Here is a 21,600-nt window from a genome sequence, read left to right as displayed (position 1 = left end):
CATTGCGTTGCTCATTTTCTTTATATGTGTATGTATGTATGTAAATAAGCTTGTACACATATTTATGAGTATACGTGCATCCACTTGTGACCATACAAGTATTTCCCATGCTGATCGCAGTTTATCAAACACTTGTTTTTGTTTGCGCCCATCGTTCACTGCTCTTCGCCGCTCTGTCACTTCATCCGCTCTCTTAACGATTGCTGATAAGGTGTTCGTTTTCGTGTGTGATTTCGACATTTTAAGTACAACACACGGAACTGGACGTCATAAAACATGTGAACAATAATGGTTGTTTTTGCTTTCCGCGTGTTTGCGCTAAAGCTTCAAAGTTTTTACATATTCTGTTTTGTGTCGAGACAATTGCTGGCATTTGTTTTTGCTTTTTCTTTTAGTCACTCTCACTACTTTGCATTGCTGCGGACCTGTTACTTAAAACAGTTTAAGAGTGACTTGTGAAAAAAGTGAGAGTGATGTGATGACAGTCAGTTACCATATGTCTAACTAACTGGTGGACTGACAAACTACGCTATCAATACTTCGGCAAGCTAATGACAGTCGCTATATATTATATATAATAAATATTGCAAAGTGTTGAACATGAAAAAAAATAAAAATTTGTTTTGAAAAATCGTAGGCAAACAACTGCGAACATATACATATAAGTAGTTGTATTCCAATGGGCAATAATCGGTATATGGATTACACTTTTGCCTTGGATTCTAAAAAAGACGCTATGAGTTTAAGCTTTTATGTGACTAAGTTTGCAATGTAACCTTTGTGACTAGAAGCTCTATACTGTGAGCGTCAAAAAAAATTAAACACCAATTCTACCAAAGTTAAAGTTGTTATTACAATGCAGTCTTTAATACAACAATAAGAAGTTTTGTTAGGTCACCAAACGTGTTTTTAAAAAATCGATTGTGGCACGCGCTGTGTGACATGTTGCGCCGTCTTGTTGGGACCACAGCTCCTAGACATCATGGTTGTTCAATTCAGGAATGAAAAAGTTAGTAACCATGGCTCTATACCGTTCACCATTGACTGTAACGTTCTAGCCATCATCGTTTTTGAAGAAGTACGGACCAATGATTCCAGCAGCCCATAAAAAGCACCAAACAGTAAGTTTTTCTGGATGTAATGGTATTTCGACACACACTTGAGGATTAGCTTCACTCCAAATGCGGCAGTTTTGTTTGTTGACGTAGCCATTCACCAAAGGTGCGCTTCATCGCTAAAAAAAATTGTTGACGATAGAATGAACGTAGTGTGCGATACGTATTCCGCACAGAACCATTATTTTCGAAATAAAATTGCACTATTTGCAAGCGTTGTTCAGGCGTGAGTCTATTAATGATGAATTGAACAGTAATGCCAACTTAAAGTTCTATACCTCGAAAAAAAACACCCGTTATAAATAATAAACAAAAACTAAACGCAGCCAAAAATAATTCGCTTCAACTAAAAATACACTCGTTTTTTCGCGTCAATAAAAAAGTCAACAGATTTCAACAAAGTTAAAATCTATTTACATAAACTAAATTAATATTCATGATATTATCATTAAATAATTTTCCTGCCTTTGGACTTCAGGACCACACTTAAGCTTTTAGACATGGATTTTCAAAATTTTTTTTTGGTAATCTGCAGAGATTTTGTGCCATTCTTTTATCAAGTTTCTTTTTCGATCATCCCTCTTTGAAATGTTTCTCTGCCTGATTTTTCGGTCAAGGTGCGCCCACAAATGCTTAATAGGATTAAGATCTGGATAGTGCAGATAGTGAACCAGAGTTTTTGGTGTTCGTTATAATAGTCACTCACTAACAATTTTGGACTTGTGTTTGGGATCGTTGTCCTGTTGAAAGTTTCAATTCGCTGGTAGTCCTAATTTTTCAATACTTAAACAAACCAATTTTTTATTACGAACTCAATGAAATTCTCACAGCAGATGCTGTCATACAGCCTCAGACCATAACTGACCCTCGACCGTGCTTTACGTTATGTATATAAAGAGCAAATAGAGATTTCCAGCACAAATGAGATTGTCTTTTTTTTTATTAAATAAATAAAGCAAATGGAAAACGCCAATAAAAAGTAAGCTTACAGAATGTTTTCTGCGTTAGAGGCAAATTTTTAAACTTTGTGGCACAAATTAAAATTTTTGTTGAAGATGAATTGGTTTGGCGCTGTATGCGATATATTTTTTGTATGTATATATCTTTCGAAAGAATGCAATTCCGAAAACGTGCAAAAAATTTTACTCAATTGTTGAACTTTAAATATAACTTTATTTATTCTTTTTTTCATTATGTGGCTCTTCTTCTTTGAGTTAGAATTGCAAACCAAATATGATTTTCAATTGTGTCACAAAATCTGATAGGATTTTCGTATTTTCGAACATATGTAAAACCAATATTCGAATCAGCTGTTTGCTAATGTGACAAAACTTGCAAATGAATAAATTTGGAGCATTTGTTAAAATACTGGATAAGGTATACTTAAGTTTACAAAGAGTTCCGCTGTTTTAGCTTTCATATTAGTGGAAGAAAAAAGCAACGAAAAAATTTAAAGAAAGTTATTAAAAGATCACAGTAGTCCATTGATGCACCAGAAAATCTCATGTGAAATTTGGCTTGCATTCACTAGTATGTATGTATACATGCTTACTTAACAAATTTATATCACATTATCAACTGAATGAAGACGCATTTGGATGTTAAATTACGTTTTGTAAATCCTATAAAAAAACCTGGATTTTTTCCATAAACTCAAAAATTATGACATTTTGTGTTTTATTCTTTTGTTTTCCCCTATAGATATACCAAAAAATTAAATTGTAACAATACTATAAATTATTTTCTTAACTTACATATCAAAACTGTCATCGAAAATCCAACACCCCTGATAATTATTAACTAGTGTGTTCTCGCGACAATTGATTGATGTCAGCCGAAAATTGAAAGATAAAACCAGCTGTCTCTTATTTATTTCGCATTGTAATAAAATACCGCTTCTTGCAAAAATGTTGTTTAGGCGAATCACCGCGTTTACATCTATCACCCCGATTTTATAGCTTGCCGACCTCACCACCTCAGAAGTTATGCTTTACGCTCTCAGATTTTCATGTCAAAAATGTCATTAAGAATTATCGGTTTCATAAGTTTGAAAATCTAGCTATTTCTTCATATATAAAAACAGTTACTTAAACACAATTCTACAATAGCAAATTTAAAACTCACACAATTTACGCCAAACTCTGCGGTCTGCCTCATCCGCTGCTCGCACGTAGATAATTTCGCAGTCATTCGCAACCGTTGTACTTCATCACTCGTCCATGAATAAATCTTTGCTGCTCCAACTTGAATCCAACATTTTTTATGTTTCTCGTTATCCCCGAACATTAAGCGTAAGTATTGCAGATTCTTTTGTTTTCAGGCGAAAACTTGACGAGCGGCGCCGACGTAGCGGAGGCAAGGAAAAATTGCGAATTTCCACTTTATCGATGCATTAAAGTTTTATTACATTAGAACTGCGAAAAAAACACAGAGAAAAAGTGTAGAATCGTTAGCAGATAAAACTATGCAAAAACAAAAGGAGCAAAACAACAAAAAAAAAACAAGAAAGCAAACAAAGAACTAGTGAAAATCCATTAAATCGTCAATGGGGAAAATGCAAAACTATCGAATAGCAAAAATACAGGCATTCTAAAATAAGAAGAAATCAGCGCCAAAATGAAGGAACAAATCAAAGTATTCTAATTTATAAAAGTGGAAAAGGCTAAAATGGACAAGAAGAAAGTTACCGAAGAAATATTGTTGGAGAAATGGAAAAAAATGCACATAAAGGAATGCAATGCCAAAAACCAAAGGGAACAATGCACTTATAGCAACAACATACCCATCTTCAGCTAGCGAGCGAGCAAGAAAATGGCAGCGGTAGAGTTTTGCGAAAGAGTCGAAAGTTTAACGCTCGATTGCATACGGCAGCCCACAGGACCTCACCAAGTTTAGATCCACCACAGACAGCAAAGCGTTGGACATTTACCGGTGAGTGCTTATATATACCAAACAGTGTCTGTGTATGTATGGAAAAGTGAATGCATGAATGAAAACCGTTATATATAGTATATGTAAGGTTGTGTATGTATGTAAAAAGCATGAAAGAGTCCACTTTAACCGAGTTTAGAACGCCTAGCTGGTGAACATTTGAATGTGCGCAACAACTCCGAGGGTGTTGAAGTGGTCCACTTCCGCAGACCCTGTTCAGTTGATTGCACAGCTGAAAAGTGAGGAGTCAATGCTGCACATACTGTGAGCGACAAGCTGTTGGCGGGCGAGCGGGCGGTGGCAAGTGCATGGAGTTGCAAATAACGAGAGCTTAGTGAGCTGATATTACGATGAAGCGATGACAACAAATCGGTCAACTGGCATTAATGCGACGGGCAATCCGAAAAATACAAAAAGCAAGCTAACGAAAAAAAGTCCGTTGTTAGGGCTGTGGCGGTGGAACTGACGAATACGGGTCGATAGAAAGTTGGCTAGCTTGCAAATACTGCATAAAAAAGCAAACAAAACAAAGAGCGCAAATAAAACCTCACACACGTAAGTTAGTGTCAAATGATGCCGAGCGCTACTGTTGCTGCTGGACTATTGCCGGTGGGTGGCGGGCTTAGTAACGGTACCTGCGAGTTGATCTCCCACAGCGACACACATAAAACCCAAATGAAATGGAAAGAAGTGACGCGGAAATGAATTTGAATTGCATTTGGGTCGGGTGGAGGCAGACCACCAGAGTTGCAACTAGTACTTGGATAATTTAGATTTTTTATTGCCATATCGAGCAGATGGACGGAAAATGTGAAATGCATTTTAAACGACTTTATTTATTTATGGCATGCTAATATTTTAAAGCGATTTCATATTACTTTAACGCTTTTAAGTGCTGGGACTTAAACTATTTTTTTGTTGAATCTCAAAATATTTTTGTAACGACTTTAAATTATTTTTTTGTTGAATCTCAAAATACTTTTATAACAATTTTTAATTATATATTTTTTTGTAGAATCTCAAAATATTTTTGTAACGACTTTATATTATTTTTTTGTTAATTCTCACAATATTTTTGTAAAGACTTTAAATTATTTTTTTTTTAATCTCAAAATATTTTTGTAACGACTTAAATTTTTTTTTTTGTTGAATTTCAAAATATTTTTGTAACGACTTTATATTATTTTTTTGTTGAATCTCAAAATACTTTTATAACGATTTTTAATTATATATTTCATTGTTGAATCTAAAAATACTTTTGTAACGACATTAAATTATTATTTTTTTTTGTGGAATCTTAAAATATTTTTGTAACGACTTTAAATTATTTTTTTGTTGAATCTCAAAATTTTTTTGTAACGACTTTAAGTAATTTTTTTGTTGAATCTCAAAAGATTTTTGTAACGACTTTAAATTATTTCTTTGTTGAATCTCAAAATATTTTTGTAACGACTTTAAATTATTTTTTTGTTGAATCTCAAAATACTTTTATAACGATTTTTAATTATATATTTCATTGTTGAATCTAAAAATACTTTTGTAACGACTTTAAATTATTATTTTTTTTTGTGGAATCTCAAAATATTTTTGTAAAGACTTTAAATTATTTTTTTTGTTGAATCTAAAAATATTTTTGTAACGACTTTATATTATTTTTTTTTGAATCTCAAAATATTTTTGTAACGACTTTAAATTATTATTTTTTTTGAATCTCAAAATATTTTTGTAACGACTTTAAATTATTTCTTTGTTGAATCTCAAAATATTTTTGTAACGACTTTAAATTATTTTTTTGTTGAATCTCAAAATACTTTTATAACGATTTTTAATTATTTCATTGTTGAATCTAAAAATACTTTTGTAACGACTTTAAATTATTATTTTTTTTTGTGGAATCTCAAAATATTTTTGTAAAGACTTTAAATAATTTTTTTTGTGGAATCTCAAAATATTTTTGTAACGACTTTATATTATTTTTTTTTGAATCTCAAAATATTTTTGTAACCTCTTTATATTTTTTTTTTGTGGAATCTCAAAATATTTTTGTAAAGACTTTAAATTATTTTTTTTGTTGAATCTCAAAATATTTTTGTAACCTCTTTATATTTTTTTTTTTGAATCTCAAAATATTTTTGTAACGACTTTAAATTATTATTTTTTTTTGTGGAATCTCCAAATATTTTTGTAACGACTTTAAATTATTATTTTTTTTGAATCTCATAATATTTTTTTAACAATTTTATATAATTTTTTTTGTTGAATCTCATAATATTTTTGTAACCTCTTTATATATATTTTTTTTGAATCTCAAAATATTTTTGTAACGACTTTAAATTATTATTTTTTTTTGTGGAATCTCAAAATATTTTTGTAAAGACTTTAAATTATTTTTTTTGTTGAATCTCAAAATATTTTTGTAACCTCTTTATATTTTTTTTTGTGGAATCTCAAAATATTTTTGTAAAGACTTTAAATTATTTTTTTTGTTGAATCTCATAATATTTTTTTAACAATTTTATATTATTTTTTTTTTGAATCTCAAAATATTTTTGTAACGACTTTAAATTATTTTTTTGTTGAATCTCAAAATATTTTTGTAACGACTTTATATTATTTTTTTTTGAATCTCAAAATATTTTTGTAACGACTTTAAATTATTATTTTTTTGAATCTCAAAATATTTTTGTAACGACTTTAAATTATAATTTTTTTTTTGTTGAATTTCAAAATATTTTTGTAACGACTTTATATTATTTTTTTTTGAATCTCAAAATATTTTTGTAACGACTTTAAATTATTTTTTTATTGTAACGACTTGGCTGAATTAATTAATATGCCTGAATTTTCGTTTTACTTAGCAAGCAGAGACACACATCCATACATACACAGCTTTATTGTAAACGTGACGAAACTTAATAAACGCTAACGAACTAGTCATCGGCTCACATTCGCTAGATGTAAACGACCGGCGCGTTAAGTTGACCGTCAGAAATCGAACACATATGCCGCACGAAGTATGTGGGTTTTAGAAATTCTATTATATTCTAGGTATGTAAAGTCTGCGATTAATTTTTAATAATCAGTTTTCAGCACACACACACACATACATAAAGCTGCATTGTTATTTTTGAGCCAGTGGGAGTCATCCTGCCTGTACTTGAAAATAAGTGTATAATATAGGTGAACTAACCAACGAAAGGTCTGTATCAATAAGCTCCAGTTGTGCGTTACAATTTCCGGTAAGCGGGTGACAAAGCGCGTTCAGCTGCCAATTAAAAAAAAATTAAAAAATAAAATAAAATAAATACACCTATGCACGCACTCCAGTAATGTTAAGAATATTGATGTCAGGCTGGCAAGCAATCGTCAGGTTCTACGGAACTCCATAACAAATCAAAACAAAAACCCCCATTGGTCAGTGCCAGGGTCAGCCTCGCATCGGATGTTGTACAGTGTGTGACTCTACTCGTCGATAGCAAGCAAGCACAGCTGTCGGTGGGAAACAGTAGAATCGTTGCATAAATATTCGATATAAATACTAGTTTATTTGGTGTAAAAAATTAGTTGATAACTAGAAATTGAAGCGTCTACACAAATACCCATTAAATTACCACAAAATGACGCGCAAACTGTGTATTTTGGCAGTCTGCTGTATCCTTTTATACACCGCGACACCCATACAAGCGGGTGTGTTACGCGCTGACAAGCCAGCTGTGTCACCAGTAACTGAAACACAAGCCAACGGGAGCGATAAACCGGAGAGCACGACAATTCAAATTATTGTCGAAGATGAAGTGGCGCTCAGCAGAGATGAAGATGCAACTGTGAAGATTGCTATAGCTTCCTTAGATCCTGCACCGGACACCATCGAAGGCATTGCAATTACGTTGGACACAGTAGACGATAAAACTGCGAAACCAAGGCAAAACGATGCGGATGAAAACCAAACTGAGGAAGAAGTGCAAACCGAAGCCGCACTCAGTAGAGACGAAGTTGAAGCACACGAAACTGCTGATCTTGCAAAGAGTATACCAGCCAGCAGCGCGGAACTCACGAACACACCGCAAAAGTTCTCCAAGTTGCTGTTGCTGAGCACACCAAGACTGGCACGCGAACAGGAGGAAAATATTGCAGAACCCGAAGATGTTGATATTAATACCGCTGTGTCTACGGATGACACAACAGAGTTGAGCGTTGAAATCGAAAGTGACAAGGACAAGTGCAGCGAAGTAAGTCAAGAAGCTGACAAAAAAGCAACGACCGAAGAACCCAGCTTTCTCACACGTGTACGCGATGCAATTTTTGGCAAAAAAACAGTGGAGAATACAACGCAGGCAGCTTTAGCTAAGAAGGAAGATGCGGTGGATAGAGAGGAGATTAAGAAAGACGATGAAGCCACCATACCAGCTGCTGCCGAACAGACGCCAGCGCCACATAACGATAATACAGCGACCGCTGTGCTCATCGAAACCGAGGCTGACTATGTGCTCGTCGACTCCGATGTCGAACAGCTGGAGCATCTCGGCAGCTTCACACACGCCGACAGCGAGGAATACTTGCAGCCCATAGTACATTCCGTGGAAGTAGTGCCGACGCATTTTGAGGAACCGCTGCTTTTCACCACTAGCTACGTGCAAGCTTGGTAATGCTTCAGCGCGGATCGTGCCAAAGGAGTTATTGTTAAACTAATTTTAATGTCGTGTTTTAGTTTCTCGAGCTTAGATTTTACGTTTTCACACTCTCGACGCTACGCCGCTCTTCATGCTTTGCGCAAATATTCACATTGTGCTACATGCTATTATGGCAAAGTGTAGAGTAACGATTTTTATAATATAGACGAATATTTTTTTTTTTTAATAACTATGAAATGTGTTTCCAGTTGGTTTGCTAGCATCACATGGGCACCGCCCGATTCCAATTTCGCGCATCTTATTGGCTTACACAAATATTTAGTTTGCGCTAGTTAGCTCTTCACTTTGAAATAGAAATTTCATTTTGTGTGTATGTCGCAGCTACAAAGTGGATTTGCAGTAAACTCGAGCGGATGACAGCGTTGTCCTGCATATATGCAGACCCTCACTGTCAACATGCACGGCGGCAACTGCAAACTCAATCTACAGATAAAAAGTTTAACCACATAACACAGACAATTTACTAATAGTGTTGCCACACTATGTTAAATTTTTAGATCAAAGAAAATTTTAATTATTACTTAACGGTACAGAAGCGGTACGAGCCATTCCAAACCCAATTGCCAGTTCCACTTTCACAGCACAGACGTACCGACACTATTAGCCCAGCACAGAGACAGTACAACAACACTGCTTGCATTTTGTTATATTTTCGTGCCAAGTGGCAACATTCTCGCAAGTAGCACCTGCTGTCCCTTGATGATGACCTTGCAGCATAACATTTATTTTACTTTTCAACACATACTTAGGTGACAAATATTTTGCCATTTTTTGTGACCATACCACGGGTATAAGCAATTTTCCGTTCAAATACTTTAACGACCACCAACACACGGAGACGCTTGCTACCGTGTGCACATGTTATATGGAAAGTACATTTCTGCGGCTGCATAAGTTTTCCCTAATGTGACCAGCAAACCACGAACGCTACCATAACAGCATGCTTACCTACACGCAGCACAGTGCTGAGTAGCCGGCCGCACAGCTGTTCGACGAGTTATAATAGTGTGGTGGAGGCAAGCGGAAGCAGCAGCGCATATAAAAATTGTATGTCATCAAACAGCGGTGCAACAACTCGTATATCAGGAGTATACGTTTCAGTCAATTGCGCGTGTATGTGTGGGTATCAGGGGTCTAGGCAAGCAGTTAGGTTTGTTGAGCGTTGTTGGCCTATGGTTGTGGGTTGGCTGGAGATTTACTTCAAATGGACTTGAAAATAGTTTTCACAGCCACTGATGAGCTGATGCTGGTGCAGCGTTACACGCTGTCGTGGTTGTGGGCGCTTGCTACGCTTTGGTTGCAGCGCCAACACACACACACACATTCAATAAACTTGAACAACTACTTATGTGCTTTTGAATGAGCATTAGCACGTGTGTTTGTGTGTATGTGTGTGAGCTCATAACGCACCTTTTTCAGCACACTAACTTATTCAAAGAGAAAGAAGCGGCTGTGATAATAAATTGTGGGCAGCGTTCATTTGAGCCCCGCGCGCCGCCAACTGACGTTGGCTTCAACACTTTGCACTTCGGCGTCTGTTTGCACCGCAACACCGGCGTGGCGCCGCGCTTTTAACTTCTGAGTCGCCAAGCTTCATTGAATGTGCAAATCCGCGAAAGTGGCGAAAATGTGGAAATGTTTTGGCAAAGCGCTGAAATGTTTAAGAGCAATAGCGAACAGCGGCGACGACAGCGCGCCCAACACTACAAAGTAAGCGCCAACTCAGAAGCGTAGAGTCGCGCCATAGCCCCTAGGCGTGGCTGCGCCAGAGCTGTGGGTGAGTCAACCAAAAATTCCATATGTTTTGGCAGCATAAGTTGAGGCGACGCTTGATGCAGAGTCAGTGCACCGACTTAGCAAACTAAAAGCCAGTTGATTAGGGCAACGATGTGGTAAGTGAGGAGAGCGAAAATTTGTTGCCAGTGTGCGGCTAGCGCGTCTAATGTGCAACATGGAGTGCCACATTATGTGCTCTGTTTAAGTGCATATAAATTTAAGTGTGTTGGTGTATACACGCTCAACGTAAAAAAAACTTGCAAAGCGACGAACGACAATGGCATGTGGGCGTACAGCGGTGAGGGTGAGTATGCGTTCCCAGTAGATGGAGCGTATAGTAGAAAGAAGCTGTAATTGAATTTTCATGAGGTAATAATTTCTGTGCATACAAGTATGAGTGCATGCGTATGTGTTCACATGTGTTAATGTATGAGGCCGGGGCACCTTTCATTGCTTTAAAATTTCTGAGTGCTAAATTTTGTGTGTACGCGTGTGTGTGTGTTGAAATTCAGCTAAACCGAGACCGACGAATGTTGCAGAATAATTTATGTACAAAAACCAGTACAGCTGAAGATATCTGCACATAAGTGTATATATATATAGTATACATATACATATTAGGGTGGGTCAAAGAAAATAATGTTTCTTTTTTCGCTTCGTACTCTTAAAAATTGTTTGATAGACAACTCTTAGCAAGGCGCTCTTAGTATGAGATCTTAATCGTAACGGAAAGGTGCCTCGCCGAACGGTTTTCTATTTTTTTATTATTATCAGTTCAAAAAATTCATATCTTGCTTCCAACTAAGGGTTTAAGGCAACGGTTTTCTATTTTGAAGTTTGACTATTTTAAGGTAAATTTTTTTTTTCGAATTTTATAACTCAATGAATATACATTATTTATAAGAAATTTTCTGCTCTACACAAATCTGATAATAGAAACAACTTAGAAAACCTTTAGTCGCAGGACCCTCCCGTACAATTAAGAGCTCATGGAGAGCCTTTCTAAGAGCTGTCTATCAACCAATTTTGCAAAGTACCAAGCGAAAAAAGAAACCTTATTTTTTTGATCCACCCTATTGTATATATGTACAGACAAACATACACACATATGTGTTACCACTCGTACCATATACCAGGTAAGATGTGGAAAGCTGCGTTTCTTTATGTCTACAACAAAAATTGTTCGTGTTGTCTTTGAATTTAACGCAAGCATAACGAAGTGTTGGCAACAAAGCGACGACTCCGCCTAAAAGGTGTGAAAAAAATATATGAGCACTAAAATCACAAGCATTTCAAAATATTATAATCTGCGCATAATGCGAAATTTCAATTTCGCGCCTCAGCAAGCTCTTTAAAGTTTGTAAAAATTAAAGAACCTTATGGAGATAAAGTCGTTTGGGAAAAAGAAAGCAAAATGAAAAAGGAAATCAGAAAAAAGTAAATGGTTGTAAAGCCAACGCGTTCTAGATATATGTGAAAGGAAGCTTGGTATGCATTCCTAAATAGACTCTTAAGCATTCGATCTGGAAAACTCGTAAATTTTAATAAAAATTTAAATATTTATGCCATTTAAAATAATTATAAATAGCATACAATTTAAGATACATGCGTAGCCTGTTTACCGCATTTTACTATGCTGACTCACACGTCTTGCAAAGATGTTTGTCTGTAGCGCTTGGCAAGATAAAAAGCTTTTCACCCAAGCTGAGGCAAACAGCAACAATTGAAATAGAAAATATTTCATACCAACAAGTCATGATAAAAATTTAATTTACGAAGCACAAAAGCATTTATTTGTTGCTGAAAACCGCTTCCTTGCCGTCTTTTGAACGGTTGCTTTAAAAAAAATCTTGTTAAATATAAAAAAAAAAAAAATTTCGAAAAGTTTCATGATTACTGCGAACTTGTCCTTGCCATTTGCTTGTTAGGCGAATGGCTTTTGTCAGTCTTATTTGCGAAATGTGCTTGCGGCAAACATCTATTGCTAAGTAGCACCAAAGTGCATTTAATCATTTACAAAGTCTCAATTTTCTGCTCAGCCACACACCTTTTCGGTGTGAGCGCTTCAAGTTTTCTCCCCCGCAACCCAACAGCTGCTCCTAAACTTTTCTGCCATAACGGCCACACTGGCAAACTGAGAATGTAAAATAATGATAAATAATGATTTCCCGTTGTCGCAAAGATGCTGGTCATGCCTGTGCGTGCTAAGCTGTTTTTACCGACTGCGACAATAAAATCGTAATACGCCACCAACTCACTTCGACTACGAACAAAACACGCAATTTACTCTGTCACATAATGACCACCAACACTTCTGCGCAGCCACAAGCCAAACTTATTGCGCTAGCATGCCTTACTGCTGCTTACCGCGTGGAGACTTGTGGTTGATGGTGAGTGGTTTGTTACTGCCTGTGTGGTGTTTAAGGTGAAGACGCCCATTGCCATTTCGTCACTTCGAATTTTTAAGCTTCTTAAGCAGCAAACAGTTGGCAGCGAAGAAGCAGTTTTGGTCTGCAGCAGTCGTGTGTACAAAGTAGAGTAAATGGTTGTAAAATGCGGAACGCAGTGGTAGGTGAATAAACAGCCGGCAACAACTTTAACTATTATTTAGCCATTGCCGTGCTAGGGACCACATAGGATTTGTGTCATTACAAATGTATTTGTTTTTGTTTTTGTATATCACACGGCGTGCAGTATTCTTTACCGTTGCGGTCTTATTAGGAGCCTTTGCGAATTCCGTCCCAAAAGGACGAACTAAGATGGTTGGCATAGCGTTTCCGGCGCATCAAACACCGAGACAGCAACCAGCGACACGACGGCAATACAACAGCAATTGCATAGCAGAGCGGGGGCAGTGAACAGTGCAGCTGTGGATTAAGCGTGCGTCTTTGCCTAGAACACTAATGGCGCTGGGAACTATCATAATTGGAAGTACGCCAAGCGGGCGGATACAGAAAGATATAATATAAGCACGAATGTAAGGCGTAGTGTAGTACGGCCGGAAGCACTAGTTGGACCACTGTGAATACAGCTGCACTGTGAGTACATAAAAGCAATCAGAAAGCAAAGCAGATTAAAAGTGAGCAAATGAGCATTTTTGCTATATTAAAGTTGGTAGCGATATTTAAGTTGCAGTTAGCACAATTTTATTAAAACCACTCAAGAAAAATGTAACAATATGCAAAGATAAATCACACTGATGGTTGCTTTCATTGCGAGCCAACACACACTTGATTAGCATTGCTCACTAACTCTAGCTTATGCATTCCAGTGATTAGTTCTAAATGTACGCAATGCTTGCGGATTTGCCTTGAACTCTTTGAACACATACATATATATATTATTTTGTATATATGTAATCGAAATATCATTAACTGAAGCACAGCTAAAATGTACGATAACCAAGGACGGTCGATTTTTTACCATAAACATACAGTGGATGCACAAAAATGACATATTCGATTTTTCTTTGCAATTTGAACATTTTCATTTTCATATAAATCGTTGTTAAACGCTTTCTAAACTTTGTGATGTAGAATTTCAATTTACCCGCTTTAGTTTACCGCTACTCATGCTCATTAATTATGTTTTTCCTATGATTTTCAGCGCACAGTGGGCTAGAGTAAATGAAATAATGCTCTGCACAACAAGTGGTTTAAGCAAGGGCAAAGGTAAGGGTTTTGTGTGAATACAGTACACTGAGAGAGAACTGAATTAAGGTAGGAATATAATACAACAAATTGTGCGCCTAATATAAATACTAATATAAAGAAGACAGCGCACTGCAAATAGATGTAGCTGGTATCTCAAATGCAGACAGAGCAGCTACAGAAGCCATTAGGCGCCTTTAAAGTCTGCACAGTAGGAGACGAGGCGAAACTATACTCACGGTGTGGTCTAATTTAATATCTTAGAGTTTAGTCGGTCTGTATAAGTATAAAAAGCACAGCTGGCGCTGCACTGTACGGAATATGCTTGAGGTAGCCGTATTTTATACACCGAAGGCTATTCGAAGCAAACGTTAACTGCGGTTGCAGCGCAGCTATAATAATACCCTTCACAAATACAAAGGTTTCTTATAAAAATTTGTTTCCGATACATTGTTGCTTTAGGAAATAATTCATGCCAAATTTTGTGAAGATATTACGTCAAATAAAAATGTTTCCCATACAAGCACTTGATGCCGATTGTTCAGTTTGTATGGCAGCTATATGCTACAGTGGTTCGATATCGGCCGTTGCGACAAATGAGCAGCTTCTTAGTGAAAAAACAACCGATGCAAAATTTCAGATCGATATCTCAAAAACTGAGGCACTATATATACATATATATATTTTATAGCGTCTCCGATGTATCCTGCTGGTTGTTACAAACTTCGTGGCAAACTTAATATACCCTGTTCAGGGTATAAAAAGCTTTAAAAAAATGCAATTTGTGCGCCTGTAGCGCAAGGCTTTTTCATTTCTCACATTTTTTTTACCTGGCTCGCAGAATAAAGGCGCATGGAGACACCAACTAGACTGTGGTACAAAAAAAAAACCAAACATTTCTAATGCGCGCGGCACAGAGCTAGCTTTTCAAGCGCAAATCGGATTTTTTAATCTTTTAAATAAAATTAATGCGCATATTTGCACAGCAAGCGTAACTCACGCCTTACAAATTTACGGCGCAACGACACTCACCCAGCTGTCAGTCAGCTGCGGTTTGGTGACTAATGCCAGCGAGCACACAAAAAAGCTAACAGCGCGAAAAAGCAGAGATTTATTTGAATATGTCTGCCGCTTTGCCGCTTACCGATTTGTCCACCCTTGCAGGTTATTTCTTTTGGCCTCTAACTCATTAATTTTACGTACACTTTTTCATGTTGCAGTTTGCTACAGTTTTTCTCGACTTGTATGTCTGCGCGCCCCGCGCTGCCTGGCCGTCATGTTGGCGCTGCGCCTAATTGTAAATGTTACCACGTGTTGATTATGTGCCAAATGCCAAATGCGAAAAGGTTAAAATGCCATTTCGGCCATCAGTCGACGCGACGCCGACGCTGACGACCGAGATTTATGTGGCTTGCCGACTAAACGCCGTCTTGTACGCTGCGCACCTCTGCCGCCAGTTAGTTGATTTTGCTTTGAGTGCTCTACGCTGCCTGCCGTTGAGGGGATGTTGGCGAGCGTTGCTTTTCACAAAGCTAAGTGGGTTAAATAAAGACACTATTAACCGCAAATTGTGGCACAACTTTTGACATAAATTCTTGTGGGCGCACTTTTAATTGATTTATATGGAAATTTGTAGGCACATTAAGTTTTATTTGCGCTTCATAAATGATTGCTGACCCTGGGCTGAGCATTTAGCTTGGCACCGGGAATAATCTTTTTTGCGCATAAACTTTGCTGAACAAACAAGCAAGCTTTTATCGAAAGCAGAATATAATGTAATAAAGCAGTACGAACTTTGCTTTCTTATTTACAGAGGCATCCGGCTTGATAAAATAACTGTGAAGCAATTTAATTATATTCCTACGAGAGCGCTTAGCATAAGAACATATCTTCAGCAATCTTAGCAAATTCCAAATTAACATAGTTTGGACGCTTGTACGTCAGCAAATGTATGAGTAATAAATCAGAAAATTACCGACTGCCTTTGTAGCACATAAACTGTAAACATTGCCTCCACTGCTAGTCATTGCACTAACCGAAAACCAACAGGTAGCCGCCTCAATATCTTGCCGAAATAATCACTCATACGACCCATTGGCCCACATACTAAGCACTGTGTGTTCTAAAGCTCTATGGGCGGAAAGAGTATGGAGCTGGCATCTTCAACACACAAGTCCTTTATGACTTGACCAAAAGATTTTTAGATTTACAGTAGAACAAGACACAAACACAAATATAATGTGTGCACATTGTGTATACAAAACAAGAAGAAACGTTAACTTCGGTTGCACCGAAACTATAATAACCTTCACAAATACAAAGGCTACTTACAAGAACTTGCAACCGAACGTTCAGTTTTTATGGCAGCTATAAAGTATAGTGATCCGATATCGACAGTTCCGAAAAATGAACAGCTTCTTGGAGAGAAAAGGACGTGTGCAAAATTTCAGATAAATATCTCAAAAACTGAGAGGCTAGTTCGTGTATTTACAGAGAGATGGACGGACAGACAGACAGATAGAGAGATGAACATGGCTAAATCGACTCAGCTCGTCATGTCATTATCATTTATATATATATTTTATAGGGTTTTTCCTTTTGGGTGTTACAAACTTCGTGGCAAACTTAATATACCCTGTTCAGGGTATAAAGAAATGCAAATGCAGCAAAATATTAGATTCTTCAACAACTAAATGGTAAAATTGCAACATAATATTTATTGTTAAGTGTTGGCGCTCGCCGGTGGCACTCAGTTAGATACTTCATAAATACAAACGTCTTATTTGGCATTCATTTCGATACTGAAATCCGCCAGTAATTGGCTCATTTGTGCGAGTTGTGTGGCTTGTAAGTGAATTGCTTATAAGCCGCTTACGACAGCGGCCGATATAGACATGCGACGTAGTTAAAGTGTGTTAGTGTGCGTAATTTGTATGTGATATATGATAACTGTTGTTTTATTCGCAATAACAAATTTAACAGCTGCTGTTGCTACCGCAGCATTTCACGCAGCTCATGCGCATCGGTAAGCAATATGTGCATGCGCCGCAAGCTCCGATGCCACACACGGCAGGCGCAGTAAAATTCCTGCTTAACACCAATTCATTGTTTGTGCTTTGCAAACTTTTAAATTCCTTCAATTCTTGGCCGTCTACTCACACCGCTGGCAGGACAATGACGTGGGCTTGTGCCACGGTCAATTTACACTGACAACAAGCTTTGGCAATAAATTCCCACTAAGCTGTGCTGAAATGTTTAACGTCATCGGGAAATATATACACATATATATGCATGCAATGATATGCTGCTGCTGTCGACCGGTCTCGCAAAAAGGTAGGCGAGAAGTGCTTGCATATTGTGAATGCCTGAACAAAAGCCCTTTGTGGCTACAACGATGAGTGCCGTTAGCTGTCAATAGATTCAAGTGTAACGCTTTGTCTGCTACTTGCAACGCTCGGTTGATTTGTAATAGTGTGTAGAATAAAGTAAGTAAGTGCTGAGTTCGGTTGCAGTCGGATCCAACCAGTATGAGATATATATTTCTGGTGCTAGTGAAGGTTTCAACAAGTATCATCCTCCGTAATCACAATATAGTTGACCGTGAGAGCTTGCGTTCTGCTCATAGGTTTTTCAAAGGTGTACCGTTATATCTAAGGTTTTAGGCTGATGTTTGAACAAAGTTATTGCGAACACTAATTTAGAAAAATATTTGTAAAACTTTAATAGAAAAGCTAGCGGACATTTAAGCAACGGCGACCAACTTCTTCTCGCTTTGATATACTTGTATTCTTGTGACTATACGAACACTTGAAAGAATGCAGTCAGCTCGATTATTTTTGGCCAAAGATTAATGCTATTTATGCACAGTATTCACATCGAATAGACAGAAGCACGCTTGTAGCAGCCGATAATGCAGCTGAGTTGAAAAGGTTGCGTATCATTCACACCACAACTTGGCATTACCTACGCCACACACGTGACTCGGTCTTACGACTGAACTTCGTAAAGCTGCCACCGCAACAGCTATAATGAAAATGACGGATTTTCAGTTGAGTGTGGGCGGATGTTGCTGCCGGCTGTAGCTGAACTATGTCCCGGTTGGTGCAGCGCCCTGTGACATTATGGCAGCAACAGTGACAGTGGCAGTGAAAAAGGTGCCAGATTACTCACCTAAGATTATGTTGACGTATTACAAAGAGACATATTGTCACAGTGCCACACGCACACCTGTCTGCCCACACAGAAAGCTCCAACAGCCGGCTGGCGTCTAGCCTAAAGCAACGACGTTGTGGCAGTGATACTTAACGGGCAAGGCTACGGCATGTGGGCGAGACTTCGGTTCTTGCGTGGCAGTCGGTGTTTTAAAATCGGCTGCTGTGTGTCCCCACACAAACACTGCGTGGCATGGGGATTTATGGAGCAGCTCAAAAGCACTTTTTGCGCAAAAATATTCATTGAATAGAAGGTGTGTTCGCCAATACCACAGTTTGAGCAAGCTCACATAGAGCTTGTTGTTGTAGCCACTTCGATGTATGTGAAGTGTTTGTGGCAGAGGTCACGTTTAATCTGTCATCCTGATTGATTTTACCTTAATGCAAAAAAATTGCCCATTACACGTGGTTTGAGTAAGGCAAAGTATAGCGAAGGAAGCAGCTCACTACATTTCTAAGCCGTTCTTTATACCAGAAGCTGACATAAATATCCATACATGTAGTGTAGATATGAAATCTAATAATGTTTAGTCACAAACAATTTATTTACAGTTCTGAGTACACAAAGTGTTGCATTCGGTGCGGAATAGGTTGTCCTCCGCTGCAGATTTACGTTAGGTATAATTGACTTTTGACTAAAAATTGCAAACACTGAAAGAGTCTCTGGAAATTGTAGCACTGCAATATTTCTGCTGTCAATTCATCGGCAGCAAACACGAGACATCGGAAATTTCGAAGTGCTACAAAAACACACCGTAATAACTTTTTTTTTGTGTGAGCAAACGACTCTCCCGAGTAGATGGACCATTATGAGGTTGGTAAACATATGCACCGAATCTAGAAGTATCGCAAGAAGACCGTATCAAGGAGATCCGTCCTGTTCAAAAAAATGTCGCGGCTGTTACATCGTCAATTCAGGCAAATCCAAGAATTTCGATTCGCAACTTTCTGGCGCAACTTGGAGTTAGCAGACGCTCATTACAATGGATAATCGATGATGACTTAAACCTTTTTCCATACAAATCTCAAATAAAAAGCTGGTTAAACCCTGGAATTTTGTTAAAAAATGATTGAAATGGCCGAAGCAGACAATAGCTTGGTAAATTGCCTGTTTATGTCTGATGAGACCTATTTTGATCTAAACGGAAATGTAAGCAAGCAAAGTTGCGGTATATGGCATGTATCCAGAAATAATCCACGAGACGGAAATGCACAACGAGTCACAGTGTGTTGTGCAGTTTCAGCGAAGTGTATTGTCGGGCCATACTTCGTTGAAGAAAACAGTGTAACAATAACTGTCAATGGCCACCGTTATTTAAAGATGTTCAATGAGTTTTTTTTAACACAGAGCTACGCCGCAGACGTATCCCTTTCAATAGCGTTTGGTTTCAGCAAAATGCAGCAACTGCACACATAGTTAGACCGGTTAGTGCGGAGATCCAACGAAAAATTGAAAACAAATTAATATCAAGGAACTTCACTTTACGCTGGCCCCCAAGCTCACCTGACCTGACTGCACCAGAATTTTTTTATGGCGTTATGTCAAGCAGTAGGTGCTTAAAACGAAACGAAGAAATCTGATTGCGTTGAAGCAGTCCATTAAATCGATAATTGAGGCAATACCATTTAAGTCCTTCAGGCCGCAATGTATAATTTTCTAACTATTTTTCACTAAAACAAGGTTAAACTATAAGTTTATTATATAAAAATGATTTCAAGATGAAGTGAATAAAAAGACTTGACACTCAAAAAAAACTGTCTAACTTAGGATAACATAAACCTCAGTTTTGCGCTATATATAGCCACTCTGTAAAGTGAGTGGGTTTTTTTTTTCGCTGAGTGTAGGTGTCGCATATGCGTGGCTGAGCATGGAGATCATTTACGGTCCTCGGTAATTTTTCAAATAATTATTTATATGAAATAAAATAAAATTTGCTACACAATAATAAAAAAAATGTAATGCAATGAATAAAAAAAAAAAATTACTACGGTTCGTTTTTGTAGCACGATTTGTGCGCCACCCTGTCGAAGGGTTGTAAACTTCGACTGTTTCCTCAACTTAACATATGGTATATATATGGTGTATTGCAGGCGTCACATGTAGGGACGTAATTTATCCTATGCATCTTTCATTGCTGTGCTCTGAATGCATTTTGAAGTTAAACAAATGCTTTTATCACGGCTGTACGTTTAAAACCTTTGATGAGTGTAAAGTAATCCAGATCTTTATGCAATCACAACTAACGAATGCAACTCACAGTGGCTTCTAATTGCTTCTAAATCACACGCGATGAAGATGCTAAATGCGACTATCAAAAGTGACTGTGCTACATAACTACAAGCCGAGTCATGGACACGCTGAATGCATTCAATGAAATTTGTAGTTAGTTCATAAAAATCTACAACACAGACACACAGACGTTCCGTTAAGTGGTGTTATTTCAGCAGCAATACAGGTGAGCAACATTAAATATGAAATTAATCACTTTACTAACAACAAAATGAGCAATCTAGCGGCGCTTTATGAAGTTCAAAGTCGTTGGTATTGGCGCAATGTTTTTTGAGCACTAACTCGTATAAATATGAAATGTGTTTGGAATTAATGCATGGCAAGAGCAGCGATTGTGTGAACCAAAGGCGAATGTCGGTAGACAAAGGGAAAGAAAAATGTGTTGATTGGAGCTGGTATTTGAGCCTGTGTGTGTGCGTCTAAGTTGCGGTGTGCTGCTGGAATTATGATTAGAGCATTTCCGACGTCGACACGTCACGTACGTGCCGAATAGCGGACAGAACTGCAGCAATATTAGGAAGCAAAGAAGTAATAAATACAAAAAGCGAACAAAATAAATCGAATGAATCGGAACGAAGGCAATTCTGTGTATTTGTGGCGCCTAACAATTGGACTTGGTCAACTTAGTTGGCTCAATTATGCATTGCATGTAGCGGCTGCCCTCACTAGAAGCCAAGAACACTGTCGAAAAACTTAAAGGCAAAACGCATTAATGAAGTAGTAAAACAATCTTAAACAAATAATATTAAATTAATTAAATGAATGAAATTAAATATTATGCAGCCACAAAAAAACGCCAACAAAATATTTAATTACATTTTTAAAAGACCTTCAGAAGTTTCCCGTATTTGCAAGTAACAAAAACGTAAACGAAAAATTACGCTTGTATGTATAAAAACACAAGCATTTCGTTCAATCGTCATCAGTTCACAGCTA

At 37.4% G+C, this 21,600-nt stretch overlaps 1 protein-coding gene across 1 annotated transcript; it reads left to right on the top strand.

Annotated features, from left to right (window-relative positions):
- The first annotated feature begins 7,077 nt into the window (after positions 1-7,077).
- On the top strand, positions 7,078-8,899 carry LOC106624174 (enolase-phosphatase E1). Its single transcript, XM_070111482.1, has one exon. It carries the CDS (start codon positions 7,664-7,666, stop codon positions 8,690-8,692), a length of 1,029 nt encoding a protein of 342 aa, XP_069967583.1. The 5' UTR covers positions 7,078-7,663; the 3' UTR covers positions 8,693-8,899.
- Positions 8,900-21,600: the final 12,701 nt, after the last annotated feature.

Source organism: Bactrocera oleae, chromosome 6, assembly GCF_042242935.1.
Source record: "Bactrocera oleae isolate idBacOlea1 chromosome 6, idBacOlea1, whole genome shotgun sequence".
Lineage (NCBI taxonomy): Eukaryota > Metazoa > Arthropoda > Insecta > Diptera > Tephritidae > Bactrocera > Bactrocera oleae.
The sequence above is the reverse complement of the archived record's forward strand: the minus strand, read 5'-3'. Positions and strand labels throughout refer to the sequence as shown.